Source organism: Hyaena hyaena, unplaced genomic scaffold (genome assembly GCF_003009895.1).
Source record: "Hyaena hyaena isolate Hyena2069 unplaced genomic scaffold, ASM300989v1 scaffold_131, whole genome shotgun sequence".
Lineage (NCBI taxonomy): Eukaryota > Metazoa > Chordata > Mammalia > Carnivora > Hyaenidae > Hyaena > Hyaena hyaena.
Genome location: NW_024080761.1, coordinates 806,413 through 826,681, shown reverse-complemented (window position 1 = coordinate 826,681; position 20,269 = coordinate 806,413). Strand labels below are relative to the sequence as shown.

At 46.7% G+C, this 20,269-nt stretch overlaps 1 protein-coding gene across 6 annotated transcripts in view; it reads right to left on the bottom strand.

Moving 5' to 3' along the window:
- Positions 1 to 499: 499 nt before the first annotated feature.
- LOC120235389 (signal-regulatory protein beta-1-like) overlaps positions 500 to 20,269 on the bottom strand; it is a 49,932-nt gene continuing 30,162 nt past the window's right edge. The window contains exons 2-8 of one of the 6 annotated variants that reach the window (XM_039237699.1): positions 18,706 to 19,065; positions 14,212 to 14,532; positions 13,306 to 13,647; positions 7,816 to 7,974; positions 4,042 to 4,138; positions 1,881 to 2,786; positions 500 to 1,400 (exon numbers count right to left, since the gene is read on the bottom strand). In XM_039237699.1, the coding sequence (XP_039093630.1) occupies positions 2,771 to 2,786; positions 4,042 to 4,138; positions 7,816 to 7,974; positions 13,306 to 13,647; positions 14,212 to 14,532; positions 18,706 to 19,065 (1,295 nt within the window). In that variant the 3' untranslated portion in view covers positions 500 to 1,400; positions 1,881 to 2,770. Of the gene's footprint in view, positions 1,401 to 1,880; positions 2,790 to 4,041; positions 4,139 to 5,756; positions 6,110 to 7,815; positions 7,975 to 13,305; positions 13,648 to 14,211; positions 14,533 to 18,705; positions 19,169 to 20,269 lie in introns of those variants that run through there. The other 5 variants (XM_039237700.1, XM_039237698.1, XM_039237701.1 and 2 more) reach the window with 5 other exon arrangements.

The following is a 20,269-nucleotide window of genomic DNA, read 5'->3' as shown; positions in this document are numbered from 1 at the left end:
ATTTGCCATTTATTGTATCAAGTATTTACAATTAATATTGAAGGATTTAACACAAATACAGGCTCCCTACCAGTTTATCAATCCCAGAAATGATAAAGGCTGATGGAATAGAGGAGAAATTATTTTCATATATATGTATGTAATGTATAGTTATTACAATGTTGAATCGTTTATTACTCAAAAACAGTTACTGAACTCCTTCTATACCTAGACCATGTACTAGATTAACAGATACACAGAGATAAATTGAAAAAGTTCTATTCTAGGGGCGCCTGGGTGGCTTAGTCGGTTAAGCGTCCGACTTTCGCTTAGGTTATGATCTCGCAGTTCGTGGGTTCGAGCCCCGCGTCGGGCTCTGTGCTGACTGCCAGCTCGGAGCCTGTTTCAGTCTGTGACTCCCTCTCTCTCTGACCCTCCCCTGCTCACTCTCTCTCTCTCCTAGAAATAAATAAGACATTAAGAAAAATATTTTTTTTTAAAAAAAGAAAAAGTTCTATTCTATTCTCCAAAAGAATCACAACCAAAGGACATACTTCCAAGATATACCATTATATTTCTCTATTGGCTCTTTGTCAGTTTTCAAGCAACCTCATCATCCCTGGAGAAGTGGCATATACACGATGACAGAGGTAGACAAATAGATTCAGCCATATGTTTGGCTCAAATGTGGATAGAATCTCCCCACATAGCAGATAGAGCCACCAAGTCTGAGGAAGGTGAAGACTGGGACACTGTCACTGTAGTGGGAACTGACACAGCCCAGAGAAAGCAGACAATTACTACAGGAAGTCCACGGTGGGAGTCAGGGAGCTCCTTGAAAATAGTCATCTGCCCAGGGGCTGCCTCAAAGGAGGATTCAGGTACTTGTTAACAGGTTCTTCCATAGGTAAATGCGTGGCTGAATGAGAGTGTGCATTGAGTGAGTGAATGCTTGATGCATGATTGGATGGGAGAATGCATGGATGAAAGAATGAATGGGATCGATGAAAGTCTCAAAATCTTGCTCTCTCTTTTTTTCCACTTTGGCCATGAAAGATGCAAAGATGAATATTAAATACCATTTAAGAACCTACAAGTCAGTTGACTCACTCAATGAATTGATAATTCTAAGATTTTAAGATTCACAGACTCTACATCTTTTTGACTCCAAGATACTGAGATTTTACATAGGAAGGATCTTCAGTCTGGAGAGGTTCAGTAATCTGCCCAAGGTCACAAGGGACAAAACTGGGATTATGACAGACACAGCTTATTTTACTGTCATGCGAATTGGACACCCCAATCCAAGGGTATATGCATTTATGATTCCTGGCTCCTGAAATTATGGTGTAACGACTTCCAGAGCTCTTTTCACGTGGATTTTCAACTGTGCAGTAGAATGTGTTCATAATGAGGAAAAACTGCAAGATAAATTTTATAAGATGTTATATATTTCAGTAGAGTTCATATGAAGACACAGTATGATACAATCTAATACCAAACCAAAGGCAAGGGGATCTGACTGTGTTCCCTACACTGGCCCCACAGCCAAATGCAGGAGAATGGCAGGTAAGCCACCTGTACTCACATTTTCCGGGTTGAAGGAAATATGTAAATGTTCCATGGCCAATGGATGGCATGGAATATGGCTGGACTTGAAGAGAACATTACTGAGGAAACTAGTTTTCCAGAAGACAGATGGATACTCTAATCACACTGTACTTGATAAAATTAATGCAGGAGTGGCAAGAAGCAGGAAACACTGGTAGTCCTCAGAGAGTAAGAGAAGAGCATAGCTGAGGGTAGACCAGGGCAGGGCATGGAAAGATCAAGTGCCAGGAGAGAGACTCAACCCCTCCAGGACAAGTAATCTGAAGGAGACCTGGGAGTGGGTGACTCACAGGAACCTTTCTGCTGGTTTCTTGGTTCCCCAGAAGTCATAGTAGTAGACCATAGGCACTCATGTATTTTCTGTGTGGGGAACGATGTCTTCACTGCATTGTGTTGACTCTTCAGGGAGCTGTCACCAGGCCCCAATGACATTCTAGTTAGAAATGAGTGAGTGGAATTTTGAGGGCTTGTAGAGGTTCTATCTGTCTGTGGATCCCTTTGCTTTGTCCCAGGAGATATTAGACTTGGGGCTAACATTCCTCATGTTGAGATTCCATCCCTATCCAGAGGCTCTTATGGGGCCACAGTGTCTGTGACTTATGTTTGGAGACAGGAAGTACTTCAAAAAGACACACTGCATATTCTTGAGCTCAGGTTTGTCCTTAAACCTCAGAAAGACCAGACAGACTTGTAGGCTCAGTTTAACAACTTTTTGGACTGTTCAGTGCACACATGCAGTTATATTTAACCTATTGAGTGTCTTTTGATTTGGAGTTTTTCTTATCCTGTGTTCAGGTTTCGTAGCTGGGTCATCAGATGGTCTGTCACATGGCCTGATTCAATATTGGGCAAAGGGCCCTAGACAGACAGAAGGGCCATGTGTAGAATCCCAGCCTACAGGGTTGTTTGTAGCTGAAGGGGCTCGGTATCCAGTGTGTACTGATAATTCGGTACATGTTTCCAATTTTGAAAAATTTAGTTTTACTTACCAAGGTGATGGACATTGTCCGGCTATACTCACCTTTCACAGAAATAAGGAGCTTGAAGCAGATACATACGGCACCTCAGGATGCCCTAATGTTAAATTCACACAGGAATAGCTGCCCATGTCCTTGGGTGACACGTCACTGATGAGGATGGAATCGTCTGTTTGGTTGACCTCTGTGTTTTCCACTTGGTTTTATTGGGGGAAGTGGCTTCTGGAAGAAGGGGGTGGAGGAACTCAAGAAATGCTCTCAGAAAGTGATGGAACCAGCATGCGACTCTGACCATGTCACACTAGAGTGGGCTCTTCTCACACACAATGGCTGTGTCCAGAGTCTCTCTGTCCACACAAAACTGATGACCCTTAATGTCCGCGAGTCCATTGTCATGCACTTAATGCTAGGGCTATTTTGCAACAGATTCCTTGTGAGCCCTGCCTGTTCTTAGGGATCTACAGGATATAGAAGTCAGGAGGAGTGTGAGAGCAAGAGGAGAATGCAGAGCAGGCCCAAACTGCCTAGAGAAGATGACAAGACTCCCCGCTTTCAGTGATGTCACCATTTTATCACATTCTTCTGGAAAGATGAAATCCATCCTCTGAAGCCATCCATGGCCCCTGCTGAGGGTGGAACAGAATCTTACCTCCAGTTTCCAGCATCCCTCCTGTGTTCCCACCTCTACGGGACTTCACACCTTCCATCAGACTCTAAACTCTTCAGAAACTGGGTGTTTTAGTGCCTTGCTGGTCAACAGCACTGGATTTGTAACCAGATGCAATCAAGATTCTAATCCTGAATCCACTTCTTGGTGACGACGTGCATATCCTTTGACTTTGAAATTTTCATTTGTATAGTTCAAATATTCAAAACTGAGTTCATAGTCTGCACTTGGACATTCTCTTGCCCCCTTCGACTCTGTTCAGTATGTGGCATATCCTCTATACATCTGATCAACCAAGAAGAGGCCCTTGTTCTGCATCCTCACTTGTCCACTCTTGCCTGCACCCTAGAGGCCTGGTTAATTTGACCTCCTAAATACCTGTTGATTCCATTTCTCTACCTCCATCACCATCTTTTGCCTGGACAAAAATTATTGCTTCCTAATAGCCTGGTGTAAGCTCTACTTTCTCCTCTATCCAAAGTCATCTTCTACCACACAGATCTTATTATACCTCTTTTTGCATAAACAATTAGTGGTTTCTAATTGCTTTTATATACTCAGAGTTTTTGGTATATGATATAGGGTATATGGTGTATGGCATATGGTATGTGGTATATGGTATATGCATGTGGAATATGGTATGTGGTATATGGTATATGGAATGTGGAATATGGTATGTGGTATATGGTATATAGAATGTGGTATGCAGTATATGTATATGGTATGTGGCAGTGTAAACAATCCATTCTTCCATGACTGGCTTGGCCCCTAGAGACAAAAGGATCTCTTCTTTTATCTGGTACTGACCACAGTCTCTTGTTCCACATTGGGTTCCCTGGGAAATGGATGTTGAGATGAATATTAACAAGCAAGTGATTTTGAGGGAGTACTTTTAGGATCAAACCTGTGGAAGGGAGAAGAAGGGAAAAGATTGTTTAGAAGAAGTTGAGCTGCAGTGAGGTCTCAATGATAACCTCAGATGATCTCCCATGTGGTCTGGAGCTAGGATGTTACCAGGCATGACCTTGGGCACGGTGACTCTCCTCAGCTGAGGCCATCCCAAAGAGGGTGACAGCTGAGGGCCACCTCCTGAGACCTGGTACATCACAGCATCCACCATGCTCTGCAGAGCACCTTCCAGCTGTTCCTTGGGCTCAGGACAGGATTAACTGCTCCCCATTTGAGGTCTGAAAACTACCCCCAGGGGATCAGAGTTCTCTGTTCACCCTTGGACTAACCTGGGCTTTCATAATTGAAAATATTTGGGATGCCTATCATGGGGACTGAGAAGCAGCTCCTGGGATCCCTGAGTGCCTGGCTCTGGAGTGAGCTCTGGCAGAGGACAGGAAGGAGAAGGAACCACAAACCTGAAGTGAGATAAAACCTGAATAATAACACCAAATCTCCCCGCCATTCATTACCTTGCATTTTCCCCCAAGGGGGTGCAAGAGGCAGAGATTCAGCTGAGCACAAGATGTTGAAATTTTTTCTTAATAGATTTAATTTTGTGAAACAGTTTTACATTTAGAAAAAATTGCGACAGTCATACAGCGTCCCAATATAGCCATGCGCCCAGTTTCTCGTCTTATTAATGTCTTACGGTATATGGTACATTTGTTATAAATAATGAATCAACATTGGTTCATGATCAGTAAGCAAAGTTCATAATTCATAAGATTTGGTCTTGGCTTGGGCTGTTGTAAGAAAACACCCAAAACTGGATGCCTTACACAACAGGAACCAATTCCTAAAGTACTGGATCCTGGAAGTCTAAGATCAAGGTGCCAGGATATTGGGGTTGTGATGTTTCTTTACCACAATAGCAAAGTGGGTAGTTTTGTTGTCTCCTGGTCTCCCTGTGATGAGCCTGGGTGACATTGCATAAAAGTGGGAAAATGGTGAAAATGAATGGGCACCAAGCTGAAAGTGTGCAGGTGAATCGTGAAAAGATGAGGCTAGAGGTAAAGTTCAAACTGAATGTGAGTGGGGTTCATGAAGCAATGGCAACTTTCATGAAAATGCTGCCAGGGATATGGTTTCCAGAGTCTAGATATGCAGGCAGAGGAGCAGAGTGAAAGCAAACCTATCACGTACCTGAGGATGGTGTGGGGACGGGGGAGGGGGCGTAAGGAGAGTGAAAATGTCCCAGAAGAAGTGACATCAGAAAATATTCACAAATATGTTGTTCACAGCATTAGAAGTACAATAATGTTGGAAGCTGATCCCAATTGAGAAACAAATGAGATAATGGAGAACTTGTTTTATTGTAAACTGTGCAGTTACAAGAAGGCAAGCACTCTGCAAACTTCTCTAGATCAGTCTTTAAAAAAATAAAGCACTTTACATCTCAAGGTTTCCTTTCTTTAATTTAAAAAATTTTTTAATGTTACTTCTTTTATTTTCTTTAAGAGACAGAGAGCAAACCAGGGAGGAACAGAGGGAGGGGGAGAGAGGAATCCCAAGCAGCCTCTGTGCTCTCCAGGCAGAGCCCAGCAAAGGGCTTGAAACCATGAACTGTGAGATCATGACCTGAGCCCAATCAGGAGGTGGATGAGCCACCAAGGCACCTCACCCTGCCTTTCACCCTTTCTAATGTTTCAAATGACCATTTACCAAGTGAATCATACTATTACTGTCTTTTCATGTCTGTATCCATTCATAACTGGCAGTTGGAGGGTATCCAGTATGTTGAACTAAGATTCTAAAGTTCACAGAAAAGTTGTTACTTTTCCCTCAGATTATTCTGATCACTTCACATGGTTTCAGATGCATCGTCATTGCTTCGGTCCTTCACCACCGTGCAGACAAGCACTGTCTCCATTTATCATGTCGGCCGATCTTAACTTCCAGGGAAAGAATTCAGTTCAGGTATGAGCTGTGGGAATACAGAGTGAGAGACAGGAATTGCTATTTTATGTGGGTGGTTAATGGAAGGTGTATTTAATAGAGTGACATGTGGGGAAAGCTTGAAAGAGGGAGAGACTGAGGCATGCACATCTGTAGTGGGAAGAAGCAGAGGAGGGATACATTTGACTTCCACTTCCCTAATATCACTGTGGCTGACACTGTAGAGCCTTTAGAGACATAGCAATGGTCCAGGAAGGGATGCTGGTGCCTGTGACTGGGGAGCAGCCCAGGAGTGAGCAGAGTGCAGGTTCTGGTTGTAGCTCACTGGTGTGCAGGAGGAAGCTTGCACTCACACATGAGAGCTTTTCAGGAATTTTTCAAGCTAGTTATTCAACTGTTGGCAGCTTGAAATTGGCCACATTAGGAGTATCGACACCACAGAAGTCGGCAAGAACCACAAAGCAGTCTTTTACTTTCCAAGCATAGAATGTTTAACACTGTCTGGTTACTGGACATACATTATGAAAGCAGAATTAAATATAGGATATAAAGAAGGAAATCAAGGAAGGTTCCTGACTTCTGGACTGCCAGCATGTGTACATGAGCAGAGGGCCAAAAAGGATGAAGGTGACAGTAGAGTTAGTGTTCCCATCACAGGGAGAGGAGGAAATCTTCTCTCTGGGTTTGAGGAGTAGGACAGGTAGGCAAAGAGGATGTGAGTCCTTTATTTTCCCTTCAATCCAGGAGAGGATTCATTTGTATTCAAGATGGATTGAAGCACCTTACCAAGGCTAGGGAGTCTGGGGGTTGGCAGCAATAACCCATGAGAGCATGGACTTGAATGTGTAGTTCGTGACCACAGTCCCCAGGAAATAGATGAGAGATAGCCTGGTACATGAACTTGTGACTTGTTTCTCACATTCTAGGAAGATATCCATGTGTATGTCTCTAGAGACATTCCCATGGCCTCTGCGCAGGCCCAGGTATGTAGCCCAGCTCTGGGGCATCAAGGATGGTGAGAAGGAGCAGCAGGAACTGTGGCAGATGGGTCTCTGGGGAAGAAAGCATTTGGAGCAGTGTTGTAGAAGCTTCTAGGTGTTTTCTGTTTTAGTCTGGGCCTCTCATGGAAGGAAGAAGGCAGCAGAGACTGAGGGTGGCAGGTAGCAGGGGAGGAAGGAAGGAGCTATGGACCCATGTTCACATTTCATGATCTGCCTTCCATTCCAGAAATATTCTCCATGTGTCTCTTACAACCTCAGTGCTATTTTCCTCCCAGAACACCTGTTGTTAGAGAGTAGGAAGCCCCTTACATGCACTATGCCTCCTCAGCCTTCCTCCCTAGGTCCCTATCCCCCTTCCTAACCCCTTCAATCATCCCACAGAGGGTCAGAGTGGAAATTGTCCCCAGGGCAGCCAGCACACACTCGTCAGCTTTCCTCTAACTGCGGATTCCTTGTGCCCAAATAATCTAGAGATGGTCTCCAGGGGGTTTCCCACCCAGCTGTCGCTTATTCAGCCCACTCCCTTCCCAGAAGCTGTAGGTATCTCCGTACATCCTTTCAAAGCCCCTGACCCCATCCACCTCTTACAGAATCCAGTAGTCTTTCTGGAAGTTGGGATCCTCTCAGAGGGATTCCTGAGGCTCCAGAGGATATGAAGGGAGGTGTGTCACCTGGTCTTTACCCCAGGTGGGCGCTGACCCTGTGTGACCTGTAGGCTGCCCCTCCCGCTGACCTGGGTCCTTCTGGGATGGACCTTGCCCTGCCCTCCTTGTCCATAATCCACAGTCAATCCATTGCTTCCTGTGGACATAGATGGCAGAGACAGTGACGAGCAGCAGCAGCTTGGGGCCCAGGAAGAGAACCACCAGGAGTGGAGTGGACAGTTCTCGATCTGGAAATGAAGGGACAGGACAGAACATTAGAGAGAGATCCATGAGTCCACTCTGGAGGTCTGGGGCCTCCACTTACTCTATCTGAGGAGACCTGTACCAATCAATGCTTGAAGCTCACGAATCCCCCCCATGGAAGGCTCCAGGCAGACGTCAGGGTAAGAGATAATTCGTCTCCCTCATCCCTTCTCAGGCTATCAGGTGTCCTTCCTAAGGGAAGGGGTGGAGACCTGAGCACTCAGTAACATGTATGTGAGCTTTACTGACTTGGTCCCCACACCTTATGGTGCAAGACTTCCATCCTCTTTCAGATGAGGGACCAGGCTCATAGTTTACAGAGGGCCACAAGGTGAGTGGGGAATCCCTCACTGCTGTCCCTTAGGATGAATCTGAGACCGTGTGTGTGGACCGGGATAAGTCCATCCTCTCAGGGTCATAGGGACGAATGTCAGTGTGTCCTCAAGTAGAGTGAGGACAGTGTCATGGTGACATCACACAGTGCATGAATTCCTTTCCTTGTTCTGCATGTGAGCCTCTACGACCCCAAGTTATTGTGCTGAGGGAGCCCTCAGGGTAGCCTGTCCTCACAAGATCTGCTGGTCATAAAACACCCTGGTAGGAACGGATATGAGGTCTAAATGTGGGAGGGGCTTCAAACACCATCCAGACCACCAGGATCCCAGTGCCAAAATCAGGTACTCTCCTGTTGCACATAGGTCATTGGATCTGGAGGGACAGCTTCAGATTCTTTGCCTTTTTACAAGGACTGGATTTTCCTCTTAGATTTACATCAAGAAATTCAAACACATTTTGAAATACATGGAATATTCTTAGAGAAAGGAGCAAAAGCCCAACATTTTTACCCCTGGAATGTTGGAGCTCAGCAGCTCTCAGCTGGGTGGCCCTCTGGACTTTTTCTCAGTTGAAAGAGCTGCATTTCACATGTTTGCACCTGCTTCTAGAGGGTGGTGTGCAGCAGAAGACTGGAAGAAGTTGGTGTACAAAGGTTTTGCCCCTCTGCTCTATTTAAATAACTCAAAAATGACATCCAGTTTGCCTGTTTTCTGTGCAAGTGTGACTTTTCTGTGTTGCATTGTGTTCAATATCTCCCTTTGCCACTGTTGCCTCCTTCCTTTGAATCAGGCACCTCACCACACTGAGCTTTCTCCCTTCTCATATGATTTAGAGTCTGCTTCCCAACTCAGGTGACCTGTGGAGTTTGTCTGTGAGGGGTCTGGAAACCCAGTCTCATGTGCAGGTACAGACCTGGGTCTCAGTCCGCTGGCTGGCAAGAGGTCCCCTGTCTGGTGGGCAGAGGAAGAGGGGAAGGTCCCAGCTTGCTATGGTCACTGCTAACACCAACCAGCAGTGACCTGGGATGGATTAAGTGGATGATGGGAGTGCCTGGTAATCTGGAAATCAGTTGGTCATTATAAGAACTTTGGGGTGGACGACAGTTGCTGAGCATCAACCATTCAGAGAAAGACTATGAAAAACTAAGACCTACTGATCTCTTTTTTTTTTTTTTAATGTTTTATTTATTTCTAGGAGAGAGAGAGAGAGACAGCGTGAGCAGGGGAGGGTCAGAGAGAGAGGGAGTCACAGACTGAAACAGGCTCCAGGCTCCGAGCTGGCAGTCAGCACAGAGCCCGACGCGGGGCTCGAACCCACGAACCGCGAGATCATGACCCAAGCGAAAGTCGGACGCCCAACCGACTAAGCCACCCAGGCGCCCCGACCTACTGATCTCTTGAAAGGTCTAGTGTGAAAGAGGACTTCTGGGCAACAGTGTGGACTCACACTTATCAGATCCAGAAGGCAGAAAAAGCTGAGGACGTAATTAGGCCCAACATAATTATAAGAGTATCGGGATTCAAAGAGGATTGAACTCTCAGCTTCATTGCACCTGCCCTGCCACAATAGGGCTTCAATGGGGAAACATAGAAGATAGATACTGAGATGTGGGATGGGGACTTTGGGGATAAGGCATTCAAAGCCCTTGGGGTACTTAGGTCTGGTGAGGACAAGGCAGGAACTTAGCTCTGAATACAGCTTCTGAATGCAAAGAGAATGCAATAAAAGGAGAGTAAATTCTATGGAAACATGGCTCTCAGAAGTCCTTGAAGAGCAATCCCAAACTGCAAAATCTCTGGGAGACAGAAGAGGAAAATCACCAAATCCAAAGCACAATCCCTTATGCCACTGCCGGTCCTCACGAGCCGCAGGAAAGGGCAGGCAAAGAGGACAAGGGCAGCAAGCCAAGTAGCCTGAGAGTTTTTTTAGAAATCCCACTGCCAATATGAAATCCTGCTTAAATGAGAATATATTAGAAATGTGTCCTGCACGTCAGGACACAGATCATAAAAAATAGTTTCAAAGTATGCCTGACTTAAGATGGTTGGCCCAGATCTCCCAGAGCCCATGAATATTTGGTCCCTTTCATGGCAAGGTAGACTGTGTGGTAACTAGCTATGGTCTGGAGTGGGTCATTCTCTTGGGTGCTCAAAATGGAGCCAATGTAATCACAGAGAACTTTATAAGTGAAGGAGGGAGGCAGAGGAGTGGGTGCAGGAGGCATATTGACCGCAGCAGAGGGTAGTCTGGAAGAGGACCCTAGGAGTGGAACAGCAAGGACACAACTCTACCATAGTTCCCCCAGAGGGAATGCAGCCTGCCAACTCATCGTAGACTTTTGGCCTCTAGAAATGAAAGGAAAAAGAATGTGTGTTGTTTTAAGCCACTACGTGTTTGCTAATTATCACAGCAGCAATAGGAACCTGATACAGGAAGGCAGGGGCATTTTAAAAAGACAGATGTGCATAAAGGAAGTCGGAATGATTTAAAATGCATAAGTTTGGGGGAAAGGAAAAAAGATGGAAGAGGTGCTGTTTCCAAGTTGAGTGGTGAACGGAAGAAGGAAAACCAGGACAGGCAAACTTAGCATCCTGAAAGAAGAACCTGAATGATCTGAGGACTCAGAACTCTCTCCTCCAAATGCCCAAACCAGCTATCCAACCTCAGTAACATAGCTGGTTATTCTAGACTGAGAAATCAGATGTTTATTAAAGTAGAAGTATAATAAAATACCTCCAAACCATAAACATGAACAAAAAGATGTGCATTCTTATTCCAACTCATTGGACCACTGATAGCAGTGACTAGAGCCCTGTGATGCTCAGTAGAGGGTCTGGCATCCTGGTGCAGCAGGGCCACGGTGGCATTCAGCCCTCCAACCCAGAGAACCCTATACTCATTTCCAGTCTTAGCACACTAGCAAACCTGCTAGTTCAGGAACACTGGAAGCACCAGGAGTAACATCCCTAGTATGAGCTCCAGTGCAAGGCCAAAGACGAAAATCCTAGCCCAATCCAGTCCAGAAGAGGAGGTGTTGATGTGTCTCTTCCTGCTCTCCTGGTTCAGTACAAGACTGACTCCTGAAAATGACATGAGGTCCAAGAATAGGAGGACTCTGAAAGGTGGAAGTGGGAGGCAGGCAGGCTGGACGCCTGCAGTCTGGAAGAATACAGCACCAGATATCCCCGGCTCCATCTACTGACTCCCCAAGCACAGAGGTAAGTCCAGGTGTGGCATTCAAACAAAGAAGGACTAGTATCGATAATCCTAGTCCCATTTCACAAAATGAGGAGGAGCAAAATAAACCCAAATCAAGCAAAATGGGGATGAAAAGAGGAGAGAAAACAATGGAATTGAAAACAAACAATAGAGAAATTTTTTTAAAAAACCACAAAAGTGACTTTGTGGAAATAATGAATAAAATTGAAAGAATTCTAGAAATTCTGACAAGGAAAAAAAGTGAAATATTTCCAATTTCAGGAAAGAAATAGGATATCACTACAGACCCTACAGATATTATCAAGGTAATATTATGAACACTTTATGTGTAGAAATTGGACAACTCAGAGAAAATAGACCAGCTTCCTTAAAAGCACAACCTGTCACAGGCATCCAACATGAAATGAATATTTGAGTGGCCATAGCTATTCAGATTTTCTTCTTATAAAAAAAAAAAAAAAAAGGATTGTGGAGTTCCTTGTGGTTTCACAGGAAGGTTTCTCAAAGCATTTAGAGATGAAATAAAACCACGTTTGGTGCACAAAATAAAGTCTTAGGAGACATTTTGCAAAATTTGAATATAGGTTCCATTTTACCTGATAGTAGAGAGTTACTGTTACTTTTACAAAGTGTGTAATGGTATTGGTTTTGTAGAAAAACCAAAGTCCTTAATCACATGACTACACAATTATTGGATGCATTTGCAACTGGATGTGCATCCATGACAAAGTCATTATTGGACACAATCATGCAATACCTCTAGTTTTAAGAGAAGTTGTTCTCCCCTCCCTATCTCTACTCTCCTAGTAGGCGGGTTATGGACACTCGATGACCCAGTGTGGACCAAGCAATGAGGACTAAGTCCTAGGGTATGTTGGAAGCAAATGGGCCTTTGAAAAAACTTCTGGAGCAAAAACTCCTGGAAACATGGTTCAAACTCCTCTTGACGTTACATGAGAGAGAAATACGATATGAATTGGTCATAGAAAGGGGACTCTCTAGGTCCTTGGGTAATGCCCAGCTGTTATATCTAACACATATTTGTTCTAGAGGCTGGTGGTCCCTGTCCTCACGGATCAGGCATCCCTTGGCTAGTTTAGCCCATCAGCTGGACTAAGGGCAGGACATCTTCACCATCTGTCCCCCATTGCTCCCTGAGTCCCTTCTGTAAAATTACAAGCTCCCAGGGTGGTTGAAGTAGGAAGAAATCAGAAACGAACTGTAATTGGCATCAAATAAATGTATAGTGAGTAATCTTGATTATTGCTGATCTATTGTCATAAAGCAGGGGACAAAAGTGGCTTGTGCTATGAGCACCCAAGGTCACCTGGGAGCCTAGTCCAGACTCAAAACTCCATCCTCAGAGTTCTCTTCCAGAATTTGACAGGTGCTGGGGTGATAGAAAGGTAGAAGAGGGCTAGATTTTAGGCCCAGGTGAGAAAGAATAGAAAGAGGGAGTGGCTGGACTGTCGAGTGAAGGCACAGGAGGCAGGATGCTAGCAACAGAATCATCTCCCTCAAGCTGTTCTTTCTTTCTCTAATGCATGTTTATGTCAAAAGATCTAAAAAGATATGTACCCAAATCGTATCAATGGTCACTCTTGGAGCAGGATCTTTGGGGAGGGAAGCTCATATCAAAATTCTACTTTTTAACTATAGACTTCTAGTTTATTTTATTATAGGCATGAATTACTGCTTCTAACATGAGAAAAGAAAATAAAATATGTGAAGTGCTTGGTCAGTTGGCATGTTGGCCTCACCATGGGTTGCAAGTATTTCCTGGTCCTTCTGCTGGGCAGAGACCATGAGGGTATGGTTTTTGGTGACCGCGGGCTGCCCGTCATGCTGCACCTGGCAGGTGAGAACCACATTTTCCGTGTGGGCGGATACGTTCACCAGGAGCCAGCTCATCCAGTTAAAGGTCCCATCCTTGTTCTCTATGAGGTTCAAGGCCGAGGAGGCCGTTTCTGTTCGTGACACATTTCCATTCTCCAACCAGGTCAGCTGGAGGTGCTGGGGGTAGAACTTCTTTACTTGGCAAGTGACCTTCACCAGGTCCCCTGTCGTGGGTTGTTGCTGGGCAACCTCCACGGTGGGTGGAACTGAAACAACACAGAGCAGAACCTCTGTCCTCATGAAACAGACACATCACTGGGGAGGGGCTCGAGATCTTAGTTCCCCCCACACAGCAAGGGAATCACCCAGAACTAGGCATGCAGCGGGTACTCAAACAGTGAGGGTAGTGTTTGCATGTGTATGAAATCCCTAACATACTGTCCAGTACACAGTAGGTGTTAAAGGACTGGTAATGAGTGAAATCAAGATACAGAGCCCTGGTCATGAGTTGGAATAGAATAACTGGCAAAATACATGAAATCACCAAGCACACAGTGGTTGGATTACAGTAGGTGCTCAATTAGTGGAATGGCTAGGGGTAGGTAAATCAAATATCTAGCACAGTGCTTGGTGTGTGGTAGGGGTTCACCTGGAATCTGCCATATAAAACAGTAGGAGGTGACTGTGACTCTGGGTGCCCGGTGATGGGGAGGGTCTGTCAGGAATCAGGATCCAGGGGGTGGAAGGCTGGGAGCACAGAGTGGGGGAGGGGCAGGCTGGGAGGCTTGGGGGCCCGGCGTGGGCTTGGGCTGGGGGTGACGGGCAGATACCTCGCAGGGTGTCGGACAGGTTGGCCGTCCCACGAAGAGGAGGGCCCCCCTGCAGTGTTTCGTGGGCCACCTCGCAGATGAGCTGGGAGCGGACGTCCCCCGGGGCCAGCACCAGCGTGGCGCTGCTGGAGACGCTGTAGGAAGCGCTGTCTCCCTCTGGGTCCACGGTGGTCCGGGAGGCTGGCAGCTCGTTCCCGTTTTTGAACCATTTCAGGGTGACGCTTCTGGGGGAGAAGCCGTGGGACTCGCAGGTGAAGCTCACTGGCTGCTGGGGCGCGACCCTGGCCGTGGGGCCCAACACCACGGGGGGAGAGGGTTTGGCTACGAGAGGAGCATTTATGACGAGTAAGCACGACCGTGGTCATCGTCCCCAACGACAGGTGTGTGACACTGTGCAGAATGTCACACGGATTCTTTTTCAGCCCTTCTGATAGTGCTGGGAGGGCGGGGTCAGAGATTGACCAGGAGTCGGGGGCAGGGCCCACGGGCAATTCCAGCCTGAGTTCCAGGTCCCCGTTGTCGTCCCTGCCAGGGGACTTCCCACCCATTGGGCACAGGAAGGACATTTCTGGTGGATGTCACTCTTGGTCTCCACCGTTCTGAGCTGCCTCCCCAAACTCCTTCCCGCCTCTGGAGAGCGTGTGCAGCAGTAGGTGTAGGGGTGGGGACATGGAGCTAGTGAGACCTGGACCCCCACGACAGCCGTCACCTGGTGCCCAGCCACCTGGAAGTGTGGGGTGACACAGCCCAGTCCCCCCTGTGAGATGGGACAGCCAGCCTTTCTCCTTCCCGTGAGGGAGTGAGAGGCACGCAATGCAGTTTTGCTTTGAATGTAACACTGAAAATGCTTTCAGAACCAAAATAAAGTCAGATCTATCTTCATCCTAAACTTAATTTTGCCTGGATCTCTCTTCAAGAATTTATGAATTTACTCAATTTTTCAATCTTTCCATGAATATTCCATAGGGTCTAATCTACACCATTCTTGAGTCTGAGAGGAAGCATGAAGGGTTGTTTTAGTGATTCTGCTTCTTCTTTTGGGTCAGTGTCAGGTTGAAAACCAAGATCACCGAGTGCTGCGATATCAGTGGTGGTTAAGTTCTTCTGCTTCTTCTTTTTTTAAAAATATACTATCAAGTTTGTTTCCATACAACACCCAGTGCTCATCCCAACAAGTGCCCTCCTCCATGCCCATCACCCATTTCCCCCTCTCCTCACCCCCATCAACCCTCAGTTTGTTCTCAGTATTTCAGAGTCTATTATGGTTTGCCTCTCTCCCTCTCCTTAACTATTTTCCCCCTCCCCCCCTCTCCTATGGTCCTCTATTAAGTTTCACTTGTTCCACATATGAGTTAAAACATATGGTGTCTGTCTTTCTCTGACTGACTTATTCATTTTGCATAATAGCCTCGACTTCCATCCATGTTGCTGCCAATGGCATGATTTCATTCCTTCTTATTGCCAATTTGTATTCTGTTGTATAGATAAACCATATCTTCTTGATCCATTCATCAGTTATGGACATTTAGGCTCTTTCCATGTTTCGGCTATTGTGGAGAGTGCTGCTATGAACATTGGGGTACATGTGTCCCTATGCATCAGCACTCCTGTATCCCTTGGGTAAATTTCTAGCAGTCCTATTGCTGGGTCATAGGGGAGTTTTGTTGTTAATTTTTGAGGAACCTCCACACTGTTTTCCAGAGTGGCTACACTGGTAGTTAAGTTCTTAACTGTGAAATATTTAAAGAACAGAGACACCGGCCAACAGGGCAGGTGGAAGCCCTTCTGTGTCCTGGAAGCACACACATCATTGACTCAAATGGGAGGGCATTTCACTCATAGAAAGTCCTGGTAGGGTGTTTCCAGTGTGTCATTATTTCCCAATACCTTCTGTAATGGTCAGCAGAGGGCACATATTATAGGTATGTGTAATTGTGAATATATAACTTCCTTTTTAAAGCACATCAAACATACTGAGGAAATCAGAAGGAGGTGTCACTAGTGTAAGTCAAGTCGTACAAAGGTCAGCTGTCCAGACACCCCTAGAAGGACAAAGATGTGATTAGATGTATCGAGTGTCTTGTACCCCCGATGCTAGGCTGACCCATCCTACCTCTCAGCTCCTTCATCCCTGTGCCTGCACTGTGCTGGGGGCCCTGGTGCGTCCCAGCATTCAAGAGACATTGACCATGTGCCAAGCTCTGTAGAAAGTGCCTTATGTGCATTCTCTCACTCAGTCCCTGCAGCAGCTCTGTGGGTCGTGTGGTCACAGACAGACAAGGACACAGGGCCCAGTGTGGGATGACTCAGCAGAGGTCATAGAGTCAGGAAGGCAGAGTTGGTTGGGAGCCTAGTGGGTAGGATCAGCCACGCTCTCAGTTGCTGCATGTCGACACTCAAGAATCACCTACCCCCCACATCTGGGGCTTTCTGGACCATCTCTCCAAACCTCAGACCCCTGACCAGCAGCCCGATTATCTCCACGGCACAGATGGGACACGGAGGACCTCAGAGACACTGAGACTAGCCCAGGATCAGACAGGCCTGGGAGGGGCACTCAGGGCTCACTGAGGGTCTGTCCTCTCACACGGCTCACTGTGTCCCCCTAACGTCCTGCCAAGGCTGGTGCAATGATCCCTGTGCTACAGGTGAGGAAATGGAACCCAGAAAAGGGAGCTGTGTCAAAACTGGGAAGGAACATCTGGAATGGGGCCACCTCCTGTATGCCGGTATGCAGACAGAGCCCCTCAGTTCCTTCCAGCTCTCCTAAGAGGAGTCTGCGATTATGACCATTTTACACTGAGGAGACTGAGTCTGAGAGAAACAAGGGGCTGCTTCTCTCCCTGGACTGCATCCCAGGGGGACTTCTGGTGGCCTTCAGCCTTCTCATCACAACAGAACAAGTGCTCAATTTTCTAGAGCCAACAGTGACTGCCACCCTCTTTTTCCCTCTGGGACTCTCCACTGCAGGCAGTTCTGGGAAGGGTCCCTGCAGGTGTCCAGAGCTGCGGACCCTGTAGCAACAGAGGTAATGGATGGAATCTGGAGAGCTGAGTCTAGAAAATGAACTCTTTCTCACAGAACTCCCTGTCATTTTCTGTCTGCAGAGCCTCGAATGGGGTTCCTGGGTTGTGTTTCTGGGATTGTGGGGGCCCCTGCGCTCTCCCCAGGCCCCCACCCCAGGTGCTCAGTGAAAGAGCAACATCCCACAACAGGGAAAGACTCCAGATGCTCTTCCAAACGTACAGCCCTGTCCTCCAGAAACAGGCTCACACTTGGTGAGACGTTTGTGTGTCTGTCTGATCCGGGGTGTAATGCTAGCCCTGTCTCATCTAACGACTTGGTTTTGTTAATGCTTAGTGCTCAAGAACAGAACAATGCAAGATTTTCAAGGAGAGACTTGGGGCTCTCTCCATGTTGACTAGCACAGTGACTGCACAGAGCAGGACTGTGAGTCAGGATGCTCGGGGTTCAATCTTGGCGCCTCTGCCCGGTGAGGTCAGGTGCCCTGGCCTCAGTGACCAACCTGTAAAATGGGCAGAAATAGGCCCTCCCCACTGATGATTTGAGTTGCTGCCATGATGAAAACACAGCGTGTGGCCTGAGGTCCTCCCTGGTCCCTCTGTCTCCATCCGTTCTTATCCAGGGCATCATCTGGGTGGGCAGACGATACAGATCTGCCTGGCGGTGGAGCCTCATACAGCTGTGGTGACCAGGCAAGGGACATACCACTGGGACCTTCTATAATACCTGCACAATCAGGATCAGCCACCTTTCCTCCCTATGTCTGGGGGTATGAGGAGACTCATTTGCTACTGTGAGAGTCAGTCCCTAAATCACAGGAACATTTTCTGACCAGACACACAGGAAGTGACCAACATCTGGCATCTCTTCTACCAGGGGCGGCAGAGTAACCAGGGCTTCTGTGTCCCTTCCCCCTGTGATATCCTGGCTGTTTATAAGGAAGCTCATCTCCCCCTCCCTGTGCTGGGTGCACTTGTCCTCACAGGAGGGAGGGGGACGTAAGCTTCATGAGTGAGGAGGCCTTGCATGTTTTGTTCCCTGCTTCTCCCACAGCACCCAGAGCAGAGCCTGCACACAGCAGGTGCTTAGTAAGTGCTGAGTAGAGAGAACACTGGCCACAAGATGTGAGTGCTGACTGGGGGCAGGGGTGAGATAAGGCCTTGTAACTGGGCAAGTCACTCAGACTTTCAATCCCTCATCCCTGGCCCCAGAGAACTGATAGGATTGGAAAAGGGAAGAACTGGGGAACCAACATACTGGAGTGTAGATTTTCCCACTCTTTTCCAACCGTGGATCATAGAGCAAATAGCACAAGCTCCTTAGGTCTCAATTTCCCTGAACCATGGAAGGGGCTGATTCAGGGGCACCTACCACAGTGCCTGATCCTTATCTGTTGCTCAGACAGTGGAGGGCATTCTTATTGACTTGTTGTCACAACCAGGGGATGAAGGCAGCCCACACCACACTCACCACTCACGGTGACCTGGGTGCCTGGTCCAGACTTAAACTCCGTATCAGGGGTCCCTTTCTGGAACTTCACACAGTAGTAGGTTCCCGTGTCTGCTGGGGTGATATTACTGATGCGGATGGAATAGTCCGTGTTGTTTCTCCTTGTGGCGTCTGCAACATTTATTACTCGAGACGGTGGGTGGTATCCTCCTCGGAAACTGAAGATTAACTCCCGGTCTGGCCCCGTCCCCCTGAACCACTCCACCTTCCCGATGGGGTGCAGGGAGGTCACAGTGCAGCGCAGAGTGGCCGTCTCCTCGGCTGCCACAGACACCGACCTCTCAGGCTGGATCACCTGCAGCTCCGCTTCACCTGCCACACCTGGAGGGAACACAAAGCAGGTGTTTCTCATCCTGTGTGATCCTGTCTGTCTTCCTAGGTGTTTATCCACCACAGCTCTCATCGCCTGCGTGCACACCGTGAGTGAGCCTAAGCTCAGCACACTGCATGTACACGGCATGTAACCCACACGATGAGCCTGGAACACGGGACCCTATTACAGCTGAGGACACTAAACCACAGAGAGATTGAGTGAAGTGGCACCCGGCAGGAGGGAGTGCCTCAGCCCTCTCTGAAAGCCCTGTGCTTCCCCAAATGACTCTGCGTGTCTACTGTCTGGCGCCTTCTGGTGTTACACTTTCTGAACCTTTGCATCAGTAGGACCATGAGACTTCTTTAGACCATTGTGTGTGAGTTACAGTGATGGATTAGTTTTCTGGGCTGTGCATTTAACTTCCAGAACCCTCTATGGATCGACTTTCCTCCTCCACAAGCACATGTACATGCTGGGGTTTGTTCCATCGGCCTGGATAACTGAGTGGCAGAGTTGGGCAGAGCTTTCAACACACAATAAACATGTACTTAAGTGAGAAGTAAAGCATTCTTTGAAAAAACTGCATGGTTTTTCTCATATCATAATCATTTTAGTTTCCGAATGCAATTGCAACACATTATTTAAAACTTTAATGGCTCTGTGTGTGTGACCGTGTGTGTGTGTGTGTGTGTGTACTACATCTGAAACAAAACAGAGCAACATATGTGACAAGTGGCAAAAGAGAGAAGGAAACAAGCCATAATAGACCCTTTATGATAGAGAACAAACTGAGGTGTGGTGTACGGAGGTGGGTGAGGGATGGACTAAATGGGGTGAGTACAAAGGAGAGCACTTGTTCTGATGAGCACTGGGTGTCATATGTCAGTGATGAATCACTAAATTCGACTCCTGAAACCACTATTACACTATGTGTTTGCTATCATGAATTTTTTGTCTCAATATTCTATTTATTAGGATCATGTGAATTTTGTTACACTCTTAAAATCTGATTACTAAGTTTTTATTTGTAAAAGATACAGTGTTTTTTCATTTAGTAATTAATGCAGCTAATGCAGAGATTTGACTAAGATAAACAGTAATAACCAAAATGGAACATTCAGTCAAAGGTGTGCACATACAAATAGCATATGTATATGTCTTCTAATTTAATTCAACAAACATTTATTGAATTTGCTTTATTGCATTTTGATG